The sequence below is a fragment of the Haliotis rufescens genome, unplaced genomic scaffold (genome assembly GCF_023055435.1).
Source record: "Haliotis rufescens isolate VD_foot unplaced genomic scaffold, xgHalRufe1.0.p SCAF_10, whole genome shotgun sequence".
Lineage (NCBI taxonomy): Eukaryota > Metazoa > Mollusca > Gastropoda > Lepetellida > Haliotidae > Haliotis > Haliotis rufescens.
In genome coordinates, this window is record NW_025963780.1 from 22,407,524 (window position 1) to 22,433,776 (window position 26,253).

General features: G+C 42.6%; 1 protein-coding gene across 1 annotated transcript in view; it reads left to right on the plus strand.

The window, feature by feature from the left end:
- LOC124130853 overlaps window positions 1-24,771 on the plus strand; it is a 168,153-nt gene extending 143,382 nt beyond the window's left edge. Inside the window, exons 7-9 of the mRNA XM_046493888.2 lie at window positions 2,585-2,635; window positions 19,294-19,369; window positions 22,647-24,771. Coding sequence (XP_046349844.1) covers window positions 2,585-2,635; window positions 19,294-19,369; window positions 22,647-23,337 — 818 coding nt within the window. The 3' untranslated portion in view covers window positions 23,338-24,771. The remainder of the gene's footprint in view (window positions 1-2,584; window positions 2,636-19,293; window positions 19,370-22,646) is intronic.
- The last annotated feature ends 1,482 nt before the right edge of the window (window positions 24,772-26,253 follow it).

Here is a 26,253-nt window from a genome sequence, read left to right on the forward strand (position 1 = left end):
AAAGTCTTTCACTTTCACGTTGGCCCGTTCGACCTTGGACCGTTAGTCACGTTTTCTAAAGAACTGGTTTCAGTATAATTTTTGTGCTTATGTAGGTATTAACCAACAAACCTTACTATGTAAATCCGAGCAGTGCAGAATTGCACGCAGGATTTTACGTTTATATTTTGGCGCTGTGATGGAATGTCGGCACTCCGCTTCTTAGAACAACGGATGAATCGAATTTTCGGGGTTGCAATGTGCCAATGTCAACTGTCAACAGAGATTAATCGCCGAGTTAGGAACAAATAGTATCGAAGTAAAATAATAACACTTTTGAAATTTTTGAAAATTGGCAACGAAAATTATTACAGTTAGGCACGTGTGTTGAGATGGAAGAGAAACTGTTAACACTATGTTTATTTTACTCACAAATTGCTGTTAAAAGAGCATTTTTTTCTAACCAATTTGAAAACTTGTTCTGTGTGATTGTAGAGCGATGACAATTGCACGCTAGGTGTACGACACCATCTCCCAAGCCACCGCTCTACGAAATGCATATGGATGAGTTCAATTCCCAGTTTAATTTGAAAATTGTTTTGTAATCACAACGAGTGAAAAGCCAGTTTTTAGTTTTAACTTTATTTCCAACTGTGAAAACAACAGACGGAAATTGATATAAGACAGTTACTATGGTTACTGACCCGAGTTATGATTCCATATCAGTATGTTATGGGGTGAGGTGAAATGGGGTTTAAAGGTCGCGTCCAAGATTATTGCACATATATAGCGACGTGCATGCACGTGTGTGTGTATGGCTGCTTGTACTAGTCCGGACTGATGCCGATTTATAGTTTAGCATGAATACCCCACTCAGACACAGTATACTGACTCCGAGCCGACCAGTCCTTTGTTTAGCCCCTTAATGCCGAGCGGCAGACAGGGTAACAACAAGTACCATCTTTTAACGTCTTTTGGTATGACGTGGTCGGGGATCGAACCCCGGACCTTCTGCTCTCCGGGCGGACGCTCTACCACTAGACCACGGAGGCGGTCAAGTATGTTATGCATATGGTTTTATATACATGTTGGTGTATACAGCAGACTTGTAAAACAACATAGTTATCACCTGCTTACAGAGATGCTTTCGTTATTATATATAGTGTGCGGTTTACCGCCGCTTTGAACAGTATAAACCTATGTCACGGTATGTCAGCTTGTAGTAGGTTGGTTTGTTGTTTTACGCCGCACACAGCAATTTTCCAGCTATATGACGGCGGTCTGTAAATAATCGAGTCTGACCAGACAATCCAGTGATTGAAATCATGAGCATCGATCCACGTAATTGGGATCGATAACATGCTTCGCTTGATGTTAGAGGAAAGCCTGAAGTGGTAAAGGTCTTAGATGTTGACGTCTTTGGAGAAACGAACGAGCACGTGTATGGTACTGACAAACCTAGAAACATAATAAGGGCGATTCCGGGATTCGAACCCACACAGGATTCAGTTATACCCAAGGGACGCAACTCTGCGGCGTTAGACGACAGGGCCACACGTGACCCCGTAAAAACTATGCAATACCATCACGACTGGACTAGATTAATGTGTAATTTTAAGCCGAAATTTATTTAGAGCCCTGCAAAACGACTCTAAACTTTCGAATCTTTATTTTATGAAGACATTACCTTTTTTTAATGAATAATGACATTTTTGAAAAATTTCTTAGTGCTATTGGATTCTGAATAATCGCAACTATATTTTACTGTAAATCTAATTGTGAAGAAGTATTTGATGCATAATGCCCAAGAAGCAGAAAATTTGCGTGAATGATCTAAGCCTTTATGTCATTTAAACGTGCTTGTTGTGATCTGTCATAGCAGTATGGAATACTATAAGGGCCATTATTGCTTTTTCACATTCTCGCGGTCTCGACCATCGGAAACAAGCTGTGAATTGCCAAAAGTACGAGAACGCGAGAAAATGAAATGTCACGTTTTCACGTTAGCGGGATTTCGTCATTTCGTGGCCTGATTTGACAAGTTGAGTTTTGCGAAATTTAACCTATCCAAAAATCCATTCTCGCGTTTTCAACTTTAGACAAAAAGTGCTATGTAAAAAACAACAACAGGGGAATGCGAGAACGCTAGATTTTGACGAAGTCTCGCATTCTCGCGATCTCACATTCTCGCACTTTGGGCATATTTAGCTTGTTGCCAAAGGTCGAGTTCCGAGAATGCGAGAACACGATCGCGAGTTTCCCTTACAGTATTCCACGTGGCAGCCATGTTTGAAATATTCAGGGTGAATCATACGTCAACGTGTTAGTTGATAAATAAGTCTACTGTGAGCGTGTCTGTTGTGTAGAAACGTACACTCTACTTGTCTTGTGTACGGTTTTAGTTTGACCTGTGTATTTTTGCCGTCAACATCTTCATCTATTTCTTTGATCTATAAAGTCCAGGGCCCACTTGCACAAAGAGATCTTAGCGCTAAGATGATCGTAACTCCCATACTTTAACATAGGCTTACGGTAGTCTTGGCGCTAAGATCGCTTTGTGCAAGTGGGCCTTGGTGAGCTTTAGAATTGCTTCTTTTCCTTCCAGACACTGGAGTGTCCGAAGAGTCCGAACTGTCCGGAATCCCACTCAGAATCAGTAAGTATTTTTTTATGTCCTGATCGCACAAACGTGTGTCCACCTTTACGGCTCCTTTAATCCTTTACACAAGTTGTCGACCGTCTCCTGGTCTAGGGGGTGGAGCGCAAGGTCGGTGGTTCCGTCATCTCCGGCCGCGTCATACAAAAAGACGTTAAAAGATGGTAATTGTTGTTACCCTGCCTTGCGGTGGGCATAAAGGGGATAAAACAAGGACTGCCTCATTCGGAGTCAGTATACTGTGTATTCATGTTTACCTGCGGCATGGTGTCTCAGTGGGACAGCACTGCAAAACCGGCATTAGTCTGGACTTGTACAAGCACACACACACACACTGCACACACACCGCGCGCACACACAGTGCACACACGCACTCACACTGCACACACGCACTCACACACACTGCACGCACGCACACACACACAAACACACTGCCCACACACATTATTGCACTTATATCTATAAACTCCATATCTACATAGTCGTCAAAGACACATTCGCTGTTTGTCGTCAGTGTACCCGTGCTAGTGGGCTTCACGAAATGTGGTATTTAATAACTACTTATATAAACGTCGAGAGCCTGCATTACTTCGGGCTTTCCTCCCACGTCCAGCTGACGTGATGTGCTATAACTGACAAACTGTTCAAACTGATTCACTCACTCACTCACTCATTGCAGAAGTCGTCGTAGTGTTTCATTTCTGCTACTGTAAAAGATTTAAGTAAATATTCCTCAGCCCAATCGTCCAATGCGCGGCGATTTGCTGTACATAGTAGCGTCCCTTAGGGATGTCAGGATTCTCAGCACTGTTCGTGGGTTAACGTCAAAGACAAGGAACAGTTTGGTCTTCCCACTTTAAGCTGACACGACCTGATAAAACTGGAATGCTGTTCAAAGAGGCGTTGAACCCAAGCTACCCACTGGGTTTACTGTGATTTTAAGATAATAATGATAATAATAAGGAGGAGGAGGATGACGATGACGACGACGATGATGATGATGATGATGATGATGATGATGATGATGATGGATGTTCTGAAAATAATATGTTATGGGTCCCTCCTTTCAAAGACATGTTTGAAGCGCTGACTAAGTATGCTGAATTCAGGATATTGTGCTAGATAAGTCTACAACCGATAATTGCTATTGTATAAAAAAATGATGAAGCCGTTTGTCATTTTGATGAAACACCGCACGGATAATAATCGACCTGATTCGGACCAACAGCCGACAGATCCTGCGAGTTAAGGATAGACACAGCGAGCAATGACGTCGATAGCGTCACGGTAGGAGGCCATTGTGTCTCGTTTCGAAATCTTGATTCACTTGATGACTACAACATTCCAAAGTCAAGCTAGTGTATATACGGAACTAGATGGTGAATTCTGGTCAGAATTGATCTTCAGCAACCGTGCTTGCCGTAAGAGGTGACTGACGGGATAAGGTGGTCAGGCTCTCTGATCTGGTTGTGTGACAATTGTGTGGATCGATGCTCATGATATCAATCACTGAATTTTCAGGTGCAAACTCGATTATTTACAGACCGCCGTCATATAGCTGTAATACTGCCGAGTAAGCGTTCAAACAACAAACAAACAAAGATGGTGAATTGCAGTGCGTGTGCGCAATTGCTGCGAACAGGGTTTTCTCTTCGACGTTCTTAAGTCCGGGTAACTTAATAGCAGAACCACGTCGTGGTAAACCTTTCATTTGTTGTCAATAAAGTAATTTCCCAGAAGGCAATTTCCAAGATGGCTGCACTTTATCATTGACAGAAACAAGGGTAAATTACGTGTCAAGAAGGGAGAGTTGGTGAATTTATAAAGGTGATTATTGGATTGTCGGCCTGGTACACTGACATTTTTTTCCAAAGTGAATGATAGCGTCGCTTCATCAAAGAGGCACTTGAAGTCTCCTTCTCTGCCAAGGTCGACCACCGAGATGCATTATGGGAGAGAAACGCGGGAAAAAACAACACCTACAAATATTCACGACAGTTATGCTTGTGAATATTTTACATTAAAGCTGTCGTTTAGATCGCTTTAGGGCACATATGAATAATACGATAGCGTACGATCTTACACGTCCGTTGGGTCGTGATGTTCAGAATAATATACATTAAATTGAGCTCAAATACATCGGGAGACATATGCATGATTTAATATTAAAAATAATAATATTAAGTGCATTTATAATGCGACAGATTCCATTCACCAAGTGGATGCTCATAGCGCTATACACTATTATTACCCCGGTCAATGGATTAGTGAGCACTCAAATTTCATTCTCAGCTCCCTGGGGCGCATACATCCCAAGCTGCCTGTGAGGCGCTAGACGGTTGATAGCCACATTACCATCTCATCCTACCGGGTACCCACTCACTGCTGGGTGAATAGAGGCACATTTCGAACATAGTCGTGGGGAGGGGGGGAGGGGAGGGGGGGTTCAGGGCCGAAGACCTGCTTAAAGTTGTCACCCATCAAACCTCACCTGATTTGTGATCTGTGGGCTGTGCACAGGACCACGTGCCACCACGTTATTTCGTGTTAACGTTGGTAGAGATAACGGTACCAGTCGTGTCATTCCGCGGCAAGCTGAATGCTATCACTGTAACTTTCTAATCTCTGACGAAACAAAGCTGTGAAGCTTTTTTCTTTAAAAAAAACACATTTGTAATTGACTTCCGCTCGTCAAATTTAAAACTTTGTTATAAAATGTTGTAAACTGGAGTCGATGAAAATTGCGACAGTGTTCCCCATTATAACTTGCAGAGTTAACTCCCCTTCGTACACGTCGCCAAGTCTCTGTTTTTTAGAGGAAGGTGAGATAGCCATGTAGGTAAAGCGTTTGCTCGTCACGTTGAAGACACAGTTCGATTCCCCCCATGAGTACACTGTGTCAAACCCATTTCTGGTGTCCCCCGCCGTGATACTGCTGAATATTGCTAAAAGCGGCTTAAAACCATACTCACTCACTCCTTCCCATCGTCGGTTAAAAGCCTGGTAATTCTGATTTTTTCATTCCGTTGGCATTTTCGATGTTTAAGATCTGAGAACCATAAAACTAGCAAAAGAATTAAATGACGATGTATTCTGATATGTTTGAACATCTGTCTTATTCAATCTTAATATGCCCGAAATTATGATATATTGTTATCTATAAACATTCCAGCAAAACACAAACTGAAGGAGGTTTTACGCATTTGCTAAATTAAAAACATTTTTTACTAATGTCTTGAAATACTAAATAAATGCATGTTTATGATACATGCAGTCTGAATATTTGCAGTTAAATTTACACCATCAGATAGGAATATTAATAGTCTACATCCCTGGCGTGATTTTGTAGTCTGAGGCAGATCAAGTAACACGCGAGCAACTCCATTTTTCAGCGTCAATGTGCGCCAGAAAAATTAATCGGCATCCAATTTCTGTTTCTATAATTTTATGTCTAAATTTAAAAGTACAAATCTGTTTTTCTTCTACTGTGCATCATCAATCAGTCTATTGTCATTCTTACCAACATCAGCTAGGCAACCCACGCAGAACAACGCTAAACCGTACACAACTTCAAGCAAGGCCACAGTATGGCTGAAATTCTGAAATTTGAGTGAGTGAGTGAATTGGGTTCAGCGCCGCTTTTAACAGTATTCCAGTTATATCACGGCGTGTCAGCATAATGTGGGAGGAAAGCCCGAAGTGACACAGGGCGTAGACGTTTACCACTTCGGTGAAACCCACGAGCACGGGTATGGTGCCGACAAACCTAGAAACATAATCGGGGCGAACCGGGACTCGAACCCACAATCATAGGTTTCTTGCGTGCCCAAGGGACGCAACTCTGCACAGCGAATCACGGCGCCTTAAACTGGACCACCCGTGCCCCCTCTGAAATTTGAACTCACTCACGGTATTCAAATTTTGCTAGGTCAGTCCAGTAATAAGTACGATGCAACTTTCAATGGTTCAATCGTGCAGAGTTGCGTCGCTTTGGTGTGCCAGAAACATATAATCCATATTGTCCTCATTAAGACTGTTGGTTTGTCAGCACTGACTGAAGGCCCCGTAGCGGGCCAAAGTGGCACAATTCAGAACCACGATGCAATGTTCAAAGGTTCAATCATCTCTGAGAGACCCGTGAAGATTCCGGGGAAGAATAGGTCTTCAGCAACCCATGCTTGCAGTAAAAGGTGACTTAGCTTGTCGTAAAAGGCGGCTAACGGGATCGGGTGGTCAGGCTCGCTGACTTGGTTGATGCATGTCATCGGATCCCAATTGCGTGGATCGATGCTCATGATATTAATCACTGAATTGTCTGGTCCAGACTCGATTATTTACAGACCGCCGTCATATAGCTGGAATATTGCTGAGTGCGGCATTAAACTACAAACCAACCAACCAATCATCTCTGAGAGGTTATTTAATATTTCTGACAAGATTACAATTTTTAGTTCCCTCCTCCGAGGCTTAATGTCTGCGAGCTGAAAACAGTTGTGACACAGGTTCGGAGTCCAACACAGGCGACTATCTGTAAGCAAAGGGTCAGACATGTTTGACAAGAACTCAATATCTTACTGGCATTTAGCATTATTAATGACAAGAAAATACAAATAACCAACCAAAATTGGCAGTAAGAAAACCAGGCGTGGGTTCCATTACAAAACTGATCTGATTGTCAAGCTTTGTACATTTATCTGAACTTACAAAGTTTCTATACCAGTGGCTGTGGTAACCGCACCTCTGTGCCGCTCCCTATAAACGATGTTGATGCTGACTTGTCGCTACACAGAAACGGGCTTTCCCATTGTGTTTTCCTAACAGATCCCCGATCCAAGGCTGCATCACCCTTTATATGCTTCAGTAACGTGCTTGCGTCCCGATCAAACGACAAATACAACATTATTCACTTCCTAAGACACTCGCCTTTAAATACGAACACAGTAAACTACGGTTGTAACGAACTCAAAGGAGCCACTATTTATAGTTCGTTATAACCGACGTTCGTTATGCGCATATTAACAACATATATACAGCAAATGGACATGACCAAAACAACAGTTTTATCGGTCAGTTCGTTATAAGCGAGTTCGTTATAAACGCAATTTACTGAAAGAAAGTGCAACATTATGTTTACTTATCGACCGGACAATGATTATTTTTCCCGCCTTTGCTCTTAGAAATGGCGGCCAAAAGTCCGGGTCCTCTCGATGATGTGAACCTGAATGAAAGTTGTGTGACCAAATTTAAAAGTACACATATTTGAAGGTAGATGTTCAGGGAGGGGATGTTGTTACAGCTTTTGTTGGATCACGATTGAAATACATTATGACAGGGTTTGTTTGTTTGTTTGTTTGTTGTTTAACGCCGCACTCGGCAATATTCCAGTTATATGATGGCGGTCTGTAAATAATCGAGTCTGGACCAGGCAATCCAGTAATTGACATCATGAGCATCGATCCACGCAATTGGGATACGATGACATGCATCAACCAAGTCAGCGAGCCTGACCACCCGATCTCGTTAGACGCCTTTTACGACAAGCATAGTCGCCTTTTACGACAAGCATAGTCACCTTTTACGACAAGCATAGTCACCTTTTACGACAAGCCATGGTGTCCATGGGGATGTTCCGATTCGGGAATCTGTTAAGAAAACACTACTGCGTTGTGACAAGTCAATATCAAAAACGTTTATAGGGATCAACACAGAGAAATGGTTGCCGTAGTTAGTATACTAGGTCTGTTTTGCCCGCTTTGTAAGTACACTTGTACTTGAACAACCCGTGAAGATGCCGGATAAGAATATTTTCCCCTAACTACCTATGCTTGTCGTGAGTGGCGTTTTTATGGATTGGATGTAAGGCTCGGTGGCTTGGTTGATTGGATGTCAATTGCTTGGATCGATGAGCATGATGTCAACATCTTCCCGAGGCAAGTGAATTAACTGACTCAAAGTCTCAAGTCCAGTTTCCACCCTTGCCGAACTCGGCTGGAATTCCTGGGCTCGATCGTAGTGACCAGTGGCTATTACGAGTAATGTCCCTTCTAAGCCTCTCCCATGGACCAATCAGATTCCACTTCTCGTATCACTTGCATTTGCCTCAAACAAAATGGCGTCAAGAGGATCTGATTGATAATCAAGATCAATAATGTGATAAAACGGGTCTTACATCGCGAAGTGCATCAAATCACGTGAGCGCCTTGATTAAAAACATGAAAAAATATTTGGAAAATATCTGTTGACAACGAGTTGGCGTTGCACATGCTTTGCAAATCCTGCAATCGACCGAAATCTGCACGACAGTTCAGGAACCGGATTTCGATTTCGTTGCGCGATTTTGATTGGACCATGCATAGACTCGTTAGTCCAGCCAATATGTAACTCCATAATAGCAGCCTAGTTCGGCAGGGTGGAAACTGGACTTTTATAGTCAGTTAACTCTCTTGCCTCGGGAAGATGGATGTATCACTGGATTGTCTGTCCAGACTCGATTATTTACATACCCCGTCATGTAGCTGGAATATTGCTGAGTGCGGCGTTACACAAGAAACAAAAACTTCGGTGCATTGATATGGTGCTGACAAACCTAGTCACAAAATCAATGCGAATCTGGGATTCGAACCCAGGTTCCTGAAGAGAATAAGCGACGCCAGAATCGAGGCGCCTCAAACTGATGTTATGCGTAACGGAGTGTTGATGTAATGCCGTTTGCAGTGTTGATGGTATTACTGTTCTGGCAGTGTAACATATAGCGTTGATGCTAATACCGTGGTTGCTGTGTGTAACATAGCTTTGGCAGTAATACCGCTTGTCACCGTGTAACATAGGGCTGATGTGATATCGTTGTGCGTCGGTAAACATAAAAAAGAAGTTCAACCAAACATATATCTGAACCAAATTTAATCTGTCGGCAAAGCACAATTCCATTGTCCAATACATCAGTTCTAAAATGCATATAATAAGGCATATGATATTTACATGTCCGAGGTTTACGCTGACTCTTTTTACTTAATTTGACAAATATTGATGATTTTAAACTAAATTCCCAATGCACAAGTCAAATGTTGTATCACCAAACGTCAGCCAAATCGGCGATACTGAAATAAAAATGTTTCGAAAAATAAGTTTGGGAGAATCTATAATATAATTTCATTATCTTTTCTTTTAGTAAGCTTTATCGGTGAATGATTTAATGTGTCAAAGGTCACGTGAGTATTGGCGAAAATAGGGAAGCACTTAGGCGGACGTTGACAGAATCTCATTAAATTTGGTTTAGCTGGAATGATTAATCATATTAAGTGAAAAGTCACTTTGACCATTTGTCAAACTTGAGTAATCGAACGTGAAATGACGGTGACAAAAACGTCTTGAGACTGTTCTAGATACTGTTAAACCAACAAAGTCAGAATACTTTTTGGTTTGTTTGTTTTTTTCAAGATGAAATACCGCGGATGAGCGATGGTTATTTAATCTTTAAGAAAATAATCGTGAAAATAATATTCCCTTCCGTTTTATGTAATTATTCGATAGATGTTCTGAAAAAAATGTGTTGCCAAATAAAACTGTTCGGCTTCTTCTCGGAGAAAAATATTGAATGTCATCAAACAGTGACTGAAAAGTCCGTCTCATACTAAAATGCAACAAATATTTTTTTATGAAACAAATTTTGAAATAGAGTCACTATTTCAAGAGGTTGTTCATACAGTCGGAACACACCAGTGACGAATGAATAAAAATACCTCGGATTCTTTATGTCATGGTTTTAGATCTATTTTGGAAACAGGGACGACTTCAGGTCTGCATTAACGGTACGTAGCGGAACAGAAAACCCGAAGGGAATCTGATTGTTTTCACCTACGCACTGACCTTTACATTTAGACACGTAAGCTAAATTAGTTCGTGGAAACAAATCAACGCCTTGCAGTGGAGTGAGTGAGTTAGTTGTGTTTTACAACGACTCTTTTAGTAATATTCAAACCATATCACGGTGGGGAACACCAGAAATTGGCCTCACGTTCGACGCATGTGGAAGGAAATCTGCGCCATTGATATGATTTGTTTGTTTTGTTTGTTTGTTGTTTAACGCCGCACTCAGCAATATTCCAGCTATATGACGGCGGTCTGTAATAACTGAGTCTGGACCAGACAATCCAGTGATTGACATCATGAGCATCCATCCACGCAAATGGGATACGATGACATGCATCAACCAAGTCAGTCAGTCTGACCACCCGATCCCGTTAGTCGCCTCTTACAACAAGCATAGTCGCTTTTTACGGCAAGCATCTTCACGGGCAACATTTATATGACGAGACAACACTTAAGACGCTAGACTACCCCAAACGCCGTCCTTGCTTTAGCCGAACTACCTCTTACATTGATAGTTTCACAAGAGAACCTGGGTAGTACCAATTTTTTCCAATTTTGTTTGTTTGTTTGTTTGTTTATTTGTTGTTTAAAGCCCACTCAAAAATATTGCAGCTATATGACGGAGATCTGTAAATAATCGCGTCTGGATGGTTGAAGCTTCCGTTCATCTTGTTTGAGTTGAAGCCAATGGCGCTGGGATTTATATTAAGGAAGGGATCAGTGCTTCCAACACGCAAATTTGGTTCTATTCAAGAACGGAGCCAAAGAAATGTTTTTGGGACAACAAATGGGCGTTTCCTCACGTTTTGTATGATATCTTATAACCATATGATATATGATTGCATAGGCGATATTATATATACATAATACTGCTTATTCTCCATCAATGGTTTATTGGCGTTAATGTTCAGCTGCACGGCGTCGTTTCTTGTCATTATACGATTGTATCCATTATGTAAGCTCCACTCGGTCTCTGATGTAACTGACGTTGAAACTAATCTAATAACGAACATATCTCTTTAAGAATCGAGTAACAGGCCTTGTCATTGAACAACGTTTGGGGACAGCTTGAAGATTATGAAAAGCAAATTACTTTATCATGTTTAGTTTAAAACTGCCTCTATCTCGCAGTAAGATAATAACTTTCAAGGTTATGTGTTAGCTATAAGTTAGAGTTATCCCCCCATGGGCTTTAACCGTCAATTTAACGTGTGCAGGTGCTCTTCTAATCTCATTAACGGAACACATGGCCTCTAATTCACGTCATAAGCGAGGGATTACGAGACTTCGTGGGAAACTAGTATAATATTGTTTTTACCACGCGCCACCTGACTGGACGCCTATCAAATCTCGTGTAATCTCGCGTGGGTAATGTGTGTGGTGAACATGCGCTGTTATATCAGACGGATACCCTCGGGTCAACGAAGTTGGAATATTTCCTTCTGGATTGACATACGAGTTCAGACGTTCTGCGGTTGTCGGGGTAATTCTTCCGTGGTTGACAGACAGATATAGCCCTGTTACAGGCTCCCATTCCATTTAGCGTTGACTCGCGGGGGTAGGAGTAGGGGTGGGGGTGGTGGGTTGGGGGACACGAGCAGTCGTAAAATAAAAGGCGCCGCAATTCGCTGTGCAGGAGTGTGTTCCATGGCGACGTCAGAAATCTATGACTGGGTTCGAATCCCGGTTCGCCCCGTTTCTAGGCTCGTGGGTTTCACCAAAGTGGTAAACGTCTGAGAACTGCATCACTTCAGGCTTTTCTCACACTGTCCCACAGCAAGCTGACACGCTGTGCCATAACTGGAATACTGTCAAAAGCGGTGTTAAACCCAACCTTGTTGCAATTTTGTTCGAGAGTTTAGAATCGCCTCTGCAAATGAGTGGTTGAGTGCATCCCTGTCATATTGTCAGACTATTGTTCGTCGACTGTCCACACACAAGTGAGCTATCAGTTAGCTACTGTTTGTCAAACCAGTTTAAAACGCTCTGCGAGTTTTCCTCCCACGAGTTGACACGCCGTGATACGACTCAAATACTGCAAAAACAAAACGAAAAAAAACCCTCAGCTAGCCACTGTTAACAACCGTGCGATGCGTGTAGGTGGCAGTGTCTATCAACAGTGTTAATTTCAGTGAAGATCAGGGGTAGAATAGATCTTCAGCAACCCATACTTGTCGTAAAAGGCGACTATGCATGGTCAGGCTCTCTTGGTTGAGTGAGTGAGTATGGTTTTACGTCGCTAAATATCACGGCGGAGGACACCAGAAATGCGCTTCTCACATTGTACCCATGTCGGGAATCGAACACGGGCCTTCGGCGTGATGGGCGAACGCTTTAACCACTAGGCTACCCGACCGGCCTCATTGGAACGAACACTGGTACATTCTGACCTTAGCTTTAGTAGATGACAGACATATTGTGTTGGATAGGAAATCGAAAAAATAACACCAAACCAAACCTACCTTTTTTCTTCATAAAAAGCCACAAGACACAAGCATTTTTATGTGGCTTTTTACTAAAAAAGCGTTGCATGTTTTGCAGAAACGTACGTATAATATATCGTATGCACGTATGCACGTATGCACGTATAATATATCGAACAACGACAATTACAATCAACCACCAGTGGTTGATGCATGTCATCGTATCTCAATTGCGTGGATCGATGCTCTTGATGTCAATCACGGGATTGTTTGATCTTGACTCGACCGCCGTCATATAGCTGGAATATTGCTGAGTGCGGCGTTAAACAACAAACAAACTACCAAAAGTGTTTAAAGGATGCTTTGGGCAGGGTACAGTGTGCATGTTGATATTTAGCTTGCATTCGAGACTGTGTTATTTTCAATTGGTAGTTTATGACAGTCGCTTGTTGGTGTTCCAGACAGTGAGTTTATATGCGACATAGGGGATAATATTCAAGCCAGGGTTTATATCTACGGAAACCTTTTAGGGCCATTTGTTTGTTTTGTTGGGGTTTTTTTTTTTTGGGGGGGGGGGGGGGGGGGGGGGGGGTGTTTTTTTCTTGAAACTGCAAGATGTTATGTTGAAATTTCAAGATAATCGTCTTGAAATTACAAGAAAAAAACAAATGGACATAAAAGGCTGCCGTAAAAGGCTTCGGTATTCAAGATGTTAACTTGAAATTTCAAGAAACATAAGTTGAAATTTCAAGATACTACGTTGAAATGTCGAGATAATAAGTTGAAATTTCAAGACACAGAAGTTGAAATTTCAAGACACAGAAGTTGAAATTTCAAGATAATCATCTTGAAGTTTCAATATAAAAACTTGAAATTTCAAGACCAAAAGCACAAATGGCCCTAAAAGGCTTCCGTATATATCCGAGGCAATGGGTTATATTCTAAACAGTGGGTTCATATTCTCGACTCATATTTCAAATAGTTATATTTCCAAAAGAATATTGTTGTTTTTAAACGAGACAGTGATTTTGAACTAAGGGGCCAACAACCCCGAGTTTGTTTTTATGTGATTGTCTGTTTAACCATCACTTGGCCATGCTACAGTCATCTTTCCGAGGCAAGGACGTTAACTGACTTTAAAAGTGGAGGCTGGACAGTTAACTCCCTTGCCTCGGGAAGATGTCTACAGTTTGAAAAAAAAAAGTAATCTGTGGCTTGGTAATATTGTATAAAATATCAATAAATTCAACGAAGACTGGGGTGAGAAATGAATGTGCAACCACATGAAAAAAAATTAATTTGTTTTCAAACATGAGATATCCATGATCAGTTGTATATTATGCGGGGAAAATTCAATTTTTAAAAGTTTTAAATATAAATATATTTTATAGGATATAACGGGGAAAATTCAGTTTTAAGAGTTTTAAATAAAAATATATTTTAAAAGATATAACCGGAAGTATTCTTTGAGTGGTGACTAATTGCCAGTACAGTTCTTGTTTTGGATATAATATTGCCAACTTAAGATATTTTCCATTGAAAATGAATCATATGATAAAACCAACTGTGGGGCATAGTTGTTGGGTTTTTCCCCTCAGTAAATATTACGGAAAATATGTTTCTATTCCAGAAAATGTGATATTTGCAAGAAAGGGTTAATATCCGAGACAATAAATTAAATTCCCGACAGTGATTATATGCTCCTGCAATGTGTTTTAGATTCCAAATAGTTTCCTGTTTGAAAAAGAGGATTAAATTCGAGATAATTAAATCGAGATACGTACTAGATAAACAAAAATTTATAGATGTTTGCTAAGTTCAATTTGAAAAATCTATGCCCTCATGATCCCCCCTTGTCTGTGTCTTGAATTCATTACGATGACTTCAGAGGAAAGAAACACAGCTTAGTGGACACCCAGTCTGTTTTAAAGCTAATATATTAGCATCAGCATCCCCTTGTGTAGATGTTCAAAGGAGATGAGGCTAGACGGGCTTACATTGCAACACCCCCATGGGGTTAGAATTACTCCCCTGCAAACGACGCTTCTCGTAAGAGGCGACTTAGTGGATCTGTGGTCAGGATCGGTGACTTAGTTGATAACGTTTCAATGTACTCGCGGCTCATTATGTCAATCACTGGTTTGCCTTGTCCAGGCTCAACTGTTATAGGCGGCCATGTTGTCATGCTGTAACGTTTTCGACTGCGGCGTTACAACCTGTAAACAAACGTTGTCTTATTTGGCTAGAACTGCTTCTAATTGGAACTCACGGTGAGTATTCCCGCGTGGATCGTTGCTCATGATGTCAACCACTGGTTTGCCTCCATTTTTTTCCAGCCGTCGTAACATAACTGGAATATTGGAACTGGGGTGTTGCGCTAAACAACAAACAAACAAACAAACAAACAAGTATATCTTTCGTAAAATGTATGCGTGATGTACCTGGAATATTACTGACTATGGTATAACGTCCTTTCACTCACTCACTCACTCACTCACTCACTCACTCACTCACTCACTCACTCACTCACTCACTCACTCACTCGGATCAATCTTCATTCGTCAACACTCGGAGATCCGCTCGTACCGGAATGACACGAGTGGTCACGAATGACCCATTTCGGGAAGAATCGCGGTTCAGATTCCACTTCATTGCGCTTGCGGGTATAGCGACAAAACCTAGTCAGCATATATAATTGTACTGCATGCGATACAGCAAGTTTAACGTCCAAGATTATTGCACTTACATCGCGACGTGCATGCACGTGTGTGTGTGTGCGTGCGTGCGTGCGTGCGTGCGTGCGTGCGTGCGTGTGTGGTTGCTTGTACTAGTCCGGACTTATGCCGATTTATAGTGCTAGCCCACTGAGATACCATGCCGCAGTATAACATGAATACCCCACTCAGACAGTATACTGAGCCGACCAGTCCTTGTTTTAGTCCCTCACTCACTCACTCACTCAAGATGCTCTGCCCTCAGGAGGAGCAAACTAATCAACTCCTACCAGCATCTGATGATGTTCTTCATGCCGGCATGCATTTTATTTTTTTAATGAATGTTAAACAAAGACAACCGCTAGGTATGTAGATTACTAATATAATACCCCAATGGTATCACCATGTACTGCACAATCGGGGCAGCTTTGTGTAACTTTAGTGATATTTGTTTCCCGGGGGACACTGACAGTGAACATCCGGTCTGTTTTGCCGAATACCTCGGCATGTTTTGCAGTGCCGGTAATTATGTTTGTATTGTCTTGGCAGGTGTCAAGTTCTTGGTCACCGAACTCAGTCGAAGTGTTTCTTGTGTATTTTTGTATCACAGTTAATGAGACTTTTTAGTTTGTTGGCATTTCAGTAGTGTTTACAAGTTAAAATAGCTCATCTCAATTCGCTAAATGAGACATGCCGGTACTTATCCGCGACTACCCATTTAAATCCGCGAATAACTGCGATTCGAAACCCCCCCCCGGGGGTGTATTGCGACTCGAATCAATCTTCATTCGTCAACACTCGGAGATCCGCTCGTCCCGGAATGACACGAGTGGTCACGAATTACCCATTTCGGGAAGAATCGCGATTCGGATTCCACTTCATTGTGCTTGCGGGTATAGCGACAAAACCTAGTCAGTATATATTATTGTACTGCATGCGATACAGAAAGTTTAACGTCAAAGATAATTGCACTTCCAGCCTGTTAGTGTTAGTGTGTGTGTTAGTGTGTGTGTTAGTGTGTGTGTGTGTGTGTGTATGTGTGTGGCTACTTGTACTAGTCCGGACAGATGCCGATTTATAGTGCTTGCCCACTGAGATACCATGCCGCAGTTTAACATGAATATCCCACTCAGACACAATATACTGAGCCGACCAGTCCTTTTTTTAGCCCCTTCATGCCGAGCGCCAGGGTAGCAACAAGTACCATCTTTCAACGCCTTTTGGTATGACGCGGCCGGGGTTCGAACCCCGGACTTTCCGCTCTCCGCTCTACCACTAGACCACGGAGGCGGTCGACACAGAAAGCGGCCAGAGGTGTCTATAAAGTGGTGTTTCTGTTGGTTGGTGCAGCAAGCTTGGCGCTTTTGACCAACAGGCAGCGGCCCAAAACTCTTCAACAGATACAAACCTGTACCATATCCGGTGATAGCTGCGCATGCGGCGCGTCCTTAATAACGAATGAACGCTGATACATATCATCACCTCCGGAGTTCTTTTGGAATAAACATTGTGACAAACTCCGCTTCTGATATTCATTTAGTTGTCAAATAAACTTCATGTAGTCCGGGATTTGTTTCATTCGATACTGAGGACCAATGAATGTTCTGTTTAGTGCCGCCCAATCGCCGCCTACGAGGAATTGGCCACCGCCTGTCTACACGATAAGGTAGACAGGAGCCCAGACCAAGTCGTGATCGTTGACAATTTGACGATACATCACGAATGCGGGTTAGATTTTGGATGTTTGCGAAATTGCAATGATAAATGTCGCCATTTACAAAATACAACCCGTCAAGATCCGGGGTAGAATAGGTCTTCAGCAACCCATGCTTGCCGTAAAAGGCGACTATGCTTGTAACGGGATCGGGTGGTAAGGCTCGCTGACTTGGTTGATGCATGTCATCGTGTCTAAATTGCGAGGGTCGATGCTCATGATGTCTATCACTGGATTGTCTGGTCAAGACTCCATTATTTACAGACCGCCGTCATACAGTTGGAATATTGCTGAGTGCGGCGCTAAACAACAAACAAACAAACATTTACAAAATAAGAGAACAAAAGCCGAACGTTCGCACCGAAGATGTAGCACACGAGATAAGTGAGTGAACAGGTTAAACACCGCTTTGAACAGTATTTCAGTTATATCACTGTGTGTCTGCTTCATATGGGAAGAAAGCAATGATGCAAGTCTGAACAATGTTCCTCTCTAATGAAACCACAAGCATAGGAATGGTACTGACAAACCGCAACTGATATTGACGAATCTATAATTCGAACCCGCGTTCTTAGGATTCTGGGACGTCAAAGGATGGCAACTCTTAGACAACACTGCAAATTGCCGCGCCTTAGACGCTTGCGTCACTGGTGCTCCAAGATGGCACATAAATCCTAATTGATCTTGGTTGTTTTTCTCTACTTTAATGTTCGCGGAGTACAGACCAACGCACTGGCTCATCGATTTGCTTCTAACCCACCTGTATATCCACGATGCCCTACTGTTATTCGTATTGGCGAATCAATTCAATAATCAGAGTCGGCGTTGCGTTTATGTGACATGTAAACGGGCATGCTGAGACTAACCATAAATCAATGGCTATCTGCATGAAAGATATTTAAAAGTAATTTGAAATAGGATTCGATGGCTGGTGACAATCAGTCAGTGATGAAACGGTTCTGTGTGATGCCTCATCTACCTACTGATATGAAACTTATACGGTGAAGCATCCAGTCAGGGTTTTTTTATTGGCGAAATAGTTTCGGTTTGGGATGTTCAATGCCAAATAATGAGTAAGAGGTGTTTAGTGGCTGTCTACATGATCAATCTTCAACCGACAGTTGACAGCTATTCAAACACTTAAGTTTAAAATTCGAAGATACACCAACATGCCTATTATGAAGACTCATCAATTCTTCACTGGTTTATAAATGTCACATTCATCCATCACCCTGAGTAAGGATGATATGTAGTGTATAGCACAGGCCCGTCGGAGCACGAGGGTCCAGCAGGGTGCCCCACACACAACATTTTTTTTTATCAACCAGTGTTCACTATGAGAATTTTGCTCAATCCCCTCAAGCTTGACCAACATCCACATATTTTCTGCGAAGCAATTATAATTCTATATGCATATGTTTTGATGTAATATGACTTGACTACCGTCAAAATTTGGAATCAATGCATGAGGCATTGGGACTGCTCACCCCCTGAGAATGATAATGAGTGAGTGAGTTGGGTTTTACGCCGCTTTTAACAATATTCCAGTTATATCGCGGCGTGTAAGCTTAATGTGGCCGGGATTCGAACCAACAATCATAGGTTTCTGGCGTGCCCAAGGACGCAACTCTGCACAGCGAATCGCGGCGCCTTAGACAACTGGGCCACCCGTGCCCCCTGAGAATGATAGACAACTCTGGTCTTCTTTTCTATAATCATCGGCGTCTATCACAATCTATATGATGATGAGCATCTGTGGCATAAAGGTCGTGCACAGTTACGCACTTTGCTTTCCTGGATCCTGTCAACATGTCTTAGTATAACTGAAATTTTGTTCAAAACAGCGATAAACTCAGGACAGGCACTCTCATCTTAAAGGGACCTTCTGATGGCGTCAACAGTTCATGCCATGCTTAATACATTGTTTTCTGTTTTCAGAGCTTGTGATCTTGTACGTGTTTTTCGGCATTGTCATTCTCGCTCTGCTCATCGCTCTGGTGTTCGTCATTATCAGGTGAGTCCCTTAAAATGTTCCTTATTGGCAAGTGTAGATATGTGGATATCCCTTATAGCGGGGGTTGGGTTGCTCATCGTCAGGCGAGTGTATCCTACTATCTGGGATAATGTTTCTCATCCTACACCGCTTAGAAGTTAAGCCTTTTTATCGGGTACCCATGCATTATTCATTAATCCGTGTGTGTTAATCCAGACTATTTCACGCTGTCCGGGTTACCGGCGTTTCACTTTGAGGAGAGTTCAAGATTATTGTACTTATATAGCCACGTGTCTGCAGTGGTGGTCTCTTCTAGTCGGAAAGGGGGGGGGGGGGGGGGGGAGAGGGCGGGTGGCTCAGTCGTCTAACCCTTGATTGTGGGGTTCGAATCCCGGTTCGCCCCGATTATGTATCTAGGTTTGTCAGCACCATACCCGTGCTCGTGGGTTTCACCGAAGTGGTAAACGTCTGAGACCTGCATCACTTCGGGCTTTCCTCCGACATTAAGCTGACACACCGTGATATAACTGGAGTACTGTTAAAAGCGGCGTTAAACCCAACCTTACTCACTCACTCATGCCTGTCCCTGCTTTACTCCGTTAAAGCCGAGCGCCCTAAGTACCATCTTTTAACGTCTTTTTGTTTGACGCGGGCAATTCGAACCACAGATCTTCCTCTCTCTGATCAGGCCTTCTATCCACCGTTCTAACACCAGCGGGACGCTTAAATTTCTCTGTATATAAATAGAATGTGTATATGTGTCCATAGGTACACTATAAGTAATTCAAAGACTCGCGCAACTCTCTCCGCATTGTTAGGGGTCGAGTTTTTAATAATAAAATGAACTTTCAACACTTCAGTGGTGGGGAGGGACGGGGGAATCAGACTATCAGGCCTGGATAGCGGGGGTACGAGTCGATGCGTCTGTATTTCATTAAAACACAAGTATTATGTTTTGCTTTTCATCACCATGCAACCAACACTATCCCACTGACAATGCTCTGAACGCTCTGTTTGTTTGTTTGGTGGTTTGTTGTTTAACGCCGCACTCAGCAATATTCCAGCATATGGAGTCGGTCTGTTATAATCGAATCTGGACCAGACAATCCAGTGACTTACATCATGACCATCAATCCACGCAATTGGGATCAATGACATACATCAACCAAGTCAGCGAGCCTGACCACCCGATCCCGTAAGTCGCCTCTTAGGACAAGCATAGTCTCCTTTTACGGCAAGCATGGGTTGCTGAAGGCCTATTCTACCCCGGATCTTCACGGGTCCTGAACGCTCTGACAGTGGAGCATGTCCGCGGTCTGAGATTCATAAATAATCCTTCGATATGTCATCACAGGAACAAGTTGCCTTTCCTACCACAATAAATATACGTTTGAATGGAGTCTCAGTATCACAAGCATCGACTGACCTACCGCCTGAAATCACCGTCCATGTACAGATGAGAGTTCTGTCTTGGTGGAACGATATTGCGAACGTCGCTGACATCGCATCCCCAAAGAATGTCAATCCCTTCCTTTCAGATACATGACCAAAGCGATCCATTTCTCTAATAGATGACTGAATGAATTGCTACATATTATCAAAATAGTATAGCATCTCATGATCCGTCTGTGTATTTACCATCCTCAAGCCCGAAGCTTATCATTAGAACTGCCTTATAGATGTCTGCGTTGCAGGAACCGCCGTCTCTTGAGACTTACCGTCTCACCGTTCAGAGTTTGCGTCTCCTTGCCCAATAACCAGTCAAGTCAAGACCGTCTTATTGACAAAGTTTATGAACATACATCCCCAAAGGCCCGTAGCCTAATGCATATGCCCTGATGGTGGATAAGGCTAAGATATATGTTTAAATCACAGCTCAAATAGTCTGAGAAGACGTCATTATTCTTGCTACAAGGCTCATTGGTCACTTGTGGTGTAGGGTTGAGTCGGGGAGGCAGGTGTGGCAGCGTCTGGACCCTCGGTGTCCAGGGACTCGGGGGCAAGGTAATGTACAATAGGGGGCGCTCTGTAGGGAGCTGGTGGTGATGAGGTAGGTGGCAGGGCTTGGGATGGAGACGTACTTTAGATGTAGGCGAGCGCACTCCGGAATAACTAACCACATGGGACTCGGATAATTAAGGTCGCGTCGAGTCGGAGAAACATACCGAGGTGGTCATTACCAGACTCTGAATGGCCATGGAAGTGCTGAGAGTGAGGCGGGCAATCGGAGCTTCTTTTTTGGTCATGTTTTATTACCTTTTTTTTCTGCGGATTTGAACGATTGTGACTTGGCTTGGTTTCAGATTGAATAAGTGTGCGAGTTTAGTTGAACTATTTTCAATCTCCATTCTATTATGGTGTATAGTAATCATAATATAATGGGGATAATAGATTGGCTAATCGAGTGAGTGAGTTTTACGCCGCTTTGAACTGTTAAATCACGGCATGTCGGTTTCATGTGGGTGGAAACCCCGAAGTGATGCAGGTATTATACGTTCAAAACGGTAAAACCCACGACAAATTTATCGAAACATTATCGGAGCGAAGTGGGATTCTGCGAACGACGATCATAGGATATTGGCATGACCAAGGGACGCAACTTTTCACAGAAACTTGAAACGTCTGAGATACAGGAACTCGATGATCGCGTGTATAGTATAATATATTCGTATAGAAAAAAATCACACCCCCATAAACATATAGACAAGTGACACCCGCCATCTTGGTCCTTATTCATTATTTCGCACTCGGTTCGAATCACAGCTCGATGTCACATGACATATGAATGTTACATATTTCAACCTATTGGCACCTGCTAAACAAACCATAGGCTAAACAGTCGTGTTCATCTGTGGTCGCCTTATCTCGTATTTATTTTATATAAAAAAAACATCAAATCTCAAACCTAAGCTTCGCCGAGGTAAACAAGAAAAAGATGGCCGGAAAGTACGGCGATACACGGGCTTCAACCAAGCAAATTTTTGCTAGGGGGCAGACATAGGAAGGGTTATAATCGTGAGGGCAGCGAAGGGACGCAACTCTACACAGCAAGTTGCGATACCCTAGTGGAATGATAGAATAATATGGGGCATGATAAACATTAAAATGATAAAGATATTAGGGGGCAATCCTTTTGACATGTGAGAAATGTCCAAGAAATTTTAAGACCCATTTGTCCACAAAACACGAAAAAAGCGGAAATTAACACATTTCTCCCGTTACTCAAGGGAGATCACTCTTTATTGCATAACCTACTTTACGAAACGTATGTATTCACAATGTTCATATTTTCTTGCAGTTATCGTGGAATAGCCCAGAAAGGTCAATACAAGGTTGAGTCGAGCGAAAAGATAGCCTTGTGGAAAAATGATGACACGACACAAATTGAAGGTGTTCGACATAACAGTATCGCCGAGAACTCGAACCCCTCGGAGGTGACGGAAATCCACACTCCTGGATCTCAAACTGACGAGGGCAAACACACCGTCGCAACCGTCCACAACCTGTCCCCCACGGACGGCCAGAAGCGGGCCAGTCACCTCACCGGACGTTTCTCCAGCTTCAGGGATTCCAAAGATGACGAGTTCAACGACGGGTACAACCAATACGCCTCTTACACAAGTCTTACAAGCGACGACGTACCCATCCGCTCGAACAGAGCCTCCAACGAGAAGGCGAAGAAGGGGAGCGGAAGCGCACCGGAGGAACAACCACTAGTTTTACAGAACGGGACTCTGTCTGTTCCCAATGGCGTGGAACATTATACCATTAATGACGATGATTATGCAATTGTGCGGAAACCTAAGAAACCTGCCAATAACGTTAAAGAAACGAATGTGGATGATATTGATCCTACATATGACAATCTTTTCGACGAAGAAGTCGTAGGATTTAAACCGACGTCAGGGCCTTATGATAAGAATCGCGATTCAGGGATGGAGTTTAATATTCGTTTTTCTGCCCTAAATGGATGGAGTGACGATTTGTGAGACCGCTTGTGAGATTCGTGTGGATTACAATTATGACGACGGACAGGACCGAAAGGATCTGCCAAGCCCAGGTTCTGTTTAACGTTGTGAAGACAAGATGGTGGTCTGTTTGCATATATACAATAATGGCATAATGTGAGGTTGTGTGAGATGGAATGTTGCATGCTACGCATTGCACCGTGTGCCTCATCTGAATAACTAGTCAACTCTAAGTACCCGATAAAGTCCACGTATACGATACTGTGACACATTGTTAGTGCGGACACCGTTAATGAGAAAAATCAACCTACCGGACGATCTGTTTAGGATGCATTTATACACACAAAGGAACTCACTCCATACCCATGACTACTTAAACAGGAATTAACGTAATCCGGACAATTTCCTTGGAACGGTTTACGTACGGATTAACGAGGTTTCACTTTATTAGAATTACATTGGAGTTTTGCTTTAGAACATGTTTCGATGTGATATCCACATTGAAATGCAGAGATTAACCCAGAAATCGGTGTTTATACGTATCCCTTCCGCACTTGGTAAGTAGATTACACGCACGTCAGGCCAAAAAAGGCCTGAAATCGCCCTCGTGCAACTGGCTTGAACAGCCCGAAACTTCTCGAACGATGAAGCCTGTCATGTTTGTAAACAACCACGGGTAGTAACTCTAAATTTAACCCACTCGCTGCCGCTATTCATTTACACTTACTACAGTGTCTACTCTCCCTAAGTATTTACAATTAACAAACTTCACTGCGAAAATAAGTGTATGAATCCTCAATTTTATGAACATAACTTTAAAACACACAAGTGAACTCGAAGGATAGCCACAATGTAAATGTTCAGTAATTATGATACTGAACAGACCCCGGTCTACGGGGATTTTAAACCGTTCGCTTTGGTCCAAATGCATTTATGTGTCAGTCTCAAAATTGCGGACTCAGCCTGAACAAACAATACTATGAAGTCTAGGCCGGAAATATTATAAAAACGGTTTGTTAACACTATCGTGAATAGAAGCAATACCGCAGATGGGAGACACGCCGTTTCTGAAAAAATACTATAGCATGTGTCCACATTATTTGTCCTTTGAGCTACACGATTCCTGCAGGGCATGGTTAACAGTTTTCAGTGTTTTTCATTTTTAGTATGTGTGGTGCTACTATCTCAAACGAGTATCAAACTCTGGCGAGGCGATACCCTGTAAAAAGTATTATGTACGATAGGGTATTATTCATACGGAATCTCAAATAGATCATAATACCGCCTTGCAGAATATTTGACACTGGTGGTTGATTGTAATTGTCGTTGTTCGATATATTATACGTGCATACGATATATTATACGTAAGTTTCTGCAAAACATGCAATGTTTTTTTAGTATAAAGCCACATAAAAATGCTTGTGTCTTGTGGATTTTTATGAAGAAAAAAGGTAGGTTTGGTTTGGTGTTATTTTTTCGATTTCCTATCCAACACAATATGTCTGTCATCTACTAAAGTTAAGGTCAGAATGTACCAATCGTTCCAATGATGGCGGTCGTGTAGCCTGGTGGTTAAAGCGTTCGCTCATCACGCCGAAGACCCGCGTTCGACTCCCGACATGGGTACAATGCGTGAAGCCCATTTCTGGTGTCCCCCTCCGTGATATTGCTGGAATATTACTAAAAGCGGCGTAAAAGCTTTTAAAAGCCAAGCTTTCGGATTCATGTCTTGTATCAAGTGCTGCACGGGGTCTAGCGAAGCTTCCGGATTTATTTCTTGTATCACGTGCTGCACGGGTTTTAGCCAAGCTTCCGGATAATGTCTTGCATCACGTGCTGCACGGGGTCCAGCGAACCTCCTGGATACATGTCTTGCAACACGTGCTGCACGGGGTCTAGCGAAGCTTCCGGATAATGTCTTGCATCACGTGCTGCACGGGGTCTAGCGAAGGTTCCGGATAATGTCTTGCATCACGTGCTGCACGGGATCTAGCGAAGGTTCCGGATAATGTCTTGCATCACGTGCTGCACGGGGTCTAGCGAAGCTTCCGGATAATGTCTTGCATCACGTGCTGCACGGGGTCTAGCGAAGCTTCCGGATACAATTTCTCGTATTACGCGCTGCACGGGGTCTAGCGAAGCTTCCGGATACAATTTCACGTATTACGTATTGCACTGGTTTTTGCCCAGACCTTACACGTCTTGTACCATGTATCGGACTTTTACCCAGATTGCAATTCTATTGTTGAGCTGTCAGAACATATCACAGAGACACTGAACAACGAGATTTTTGTGTAACGTGTTGGTGAACACAAGACGGAGCAAGAAGGTGCTCCCCTTTGTCTGAAAACAATTTACTGTCTGCTCTGTTGATTTACCAGAAAAACCCACAACCTACGAATTATAATTTTCCACTCACCAGGAGAAGAAGTACATTTCAATTAAAGTTTATGAACATATAAATTACAAGTAGTCAAAGTGCTTAAATGTATTCGAAATCAACAGTCATATTTCACTAGACTTTCCAGCAAGAACCTGAAAATGACATTTCAAGCTTTAAACAGAATCACAAGACGTCTCAACGCATAAGTCATGCAAAGGGTAAGCGTTATTCATTCACAACAGAATTTGTCTCCCAAGGGTTCTTGAAATTGCTGCAGAAATTGGTTTATTATTTCATTTCTCGAACCAGTTTAATCAAGTTTGGCTGCTATCGGTACAAGGTTCATTTCTTGCAGTATTCTCAGCCGACACTGCCATGATACCAAGACCAACATGTTTGGCGCCATCGCTTAATGTGCACTGATTAAAAATTACGCCATATAAACGAGGTGACATTATAAGTCATTTGGGTGTAGCTTTTTGAGAATATAAAGCGTTAAAATACAAAACACGAAGGGTCTCCCCGTCAGCCTGAGCTTGACTGATGCGCATACA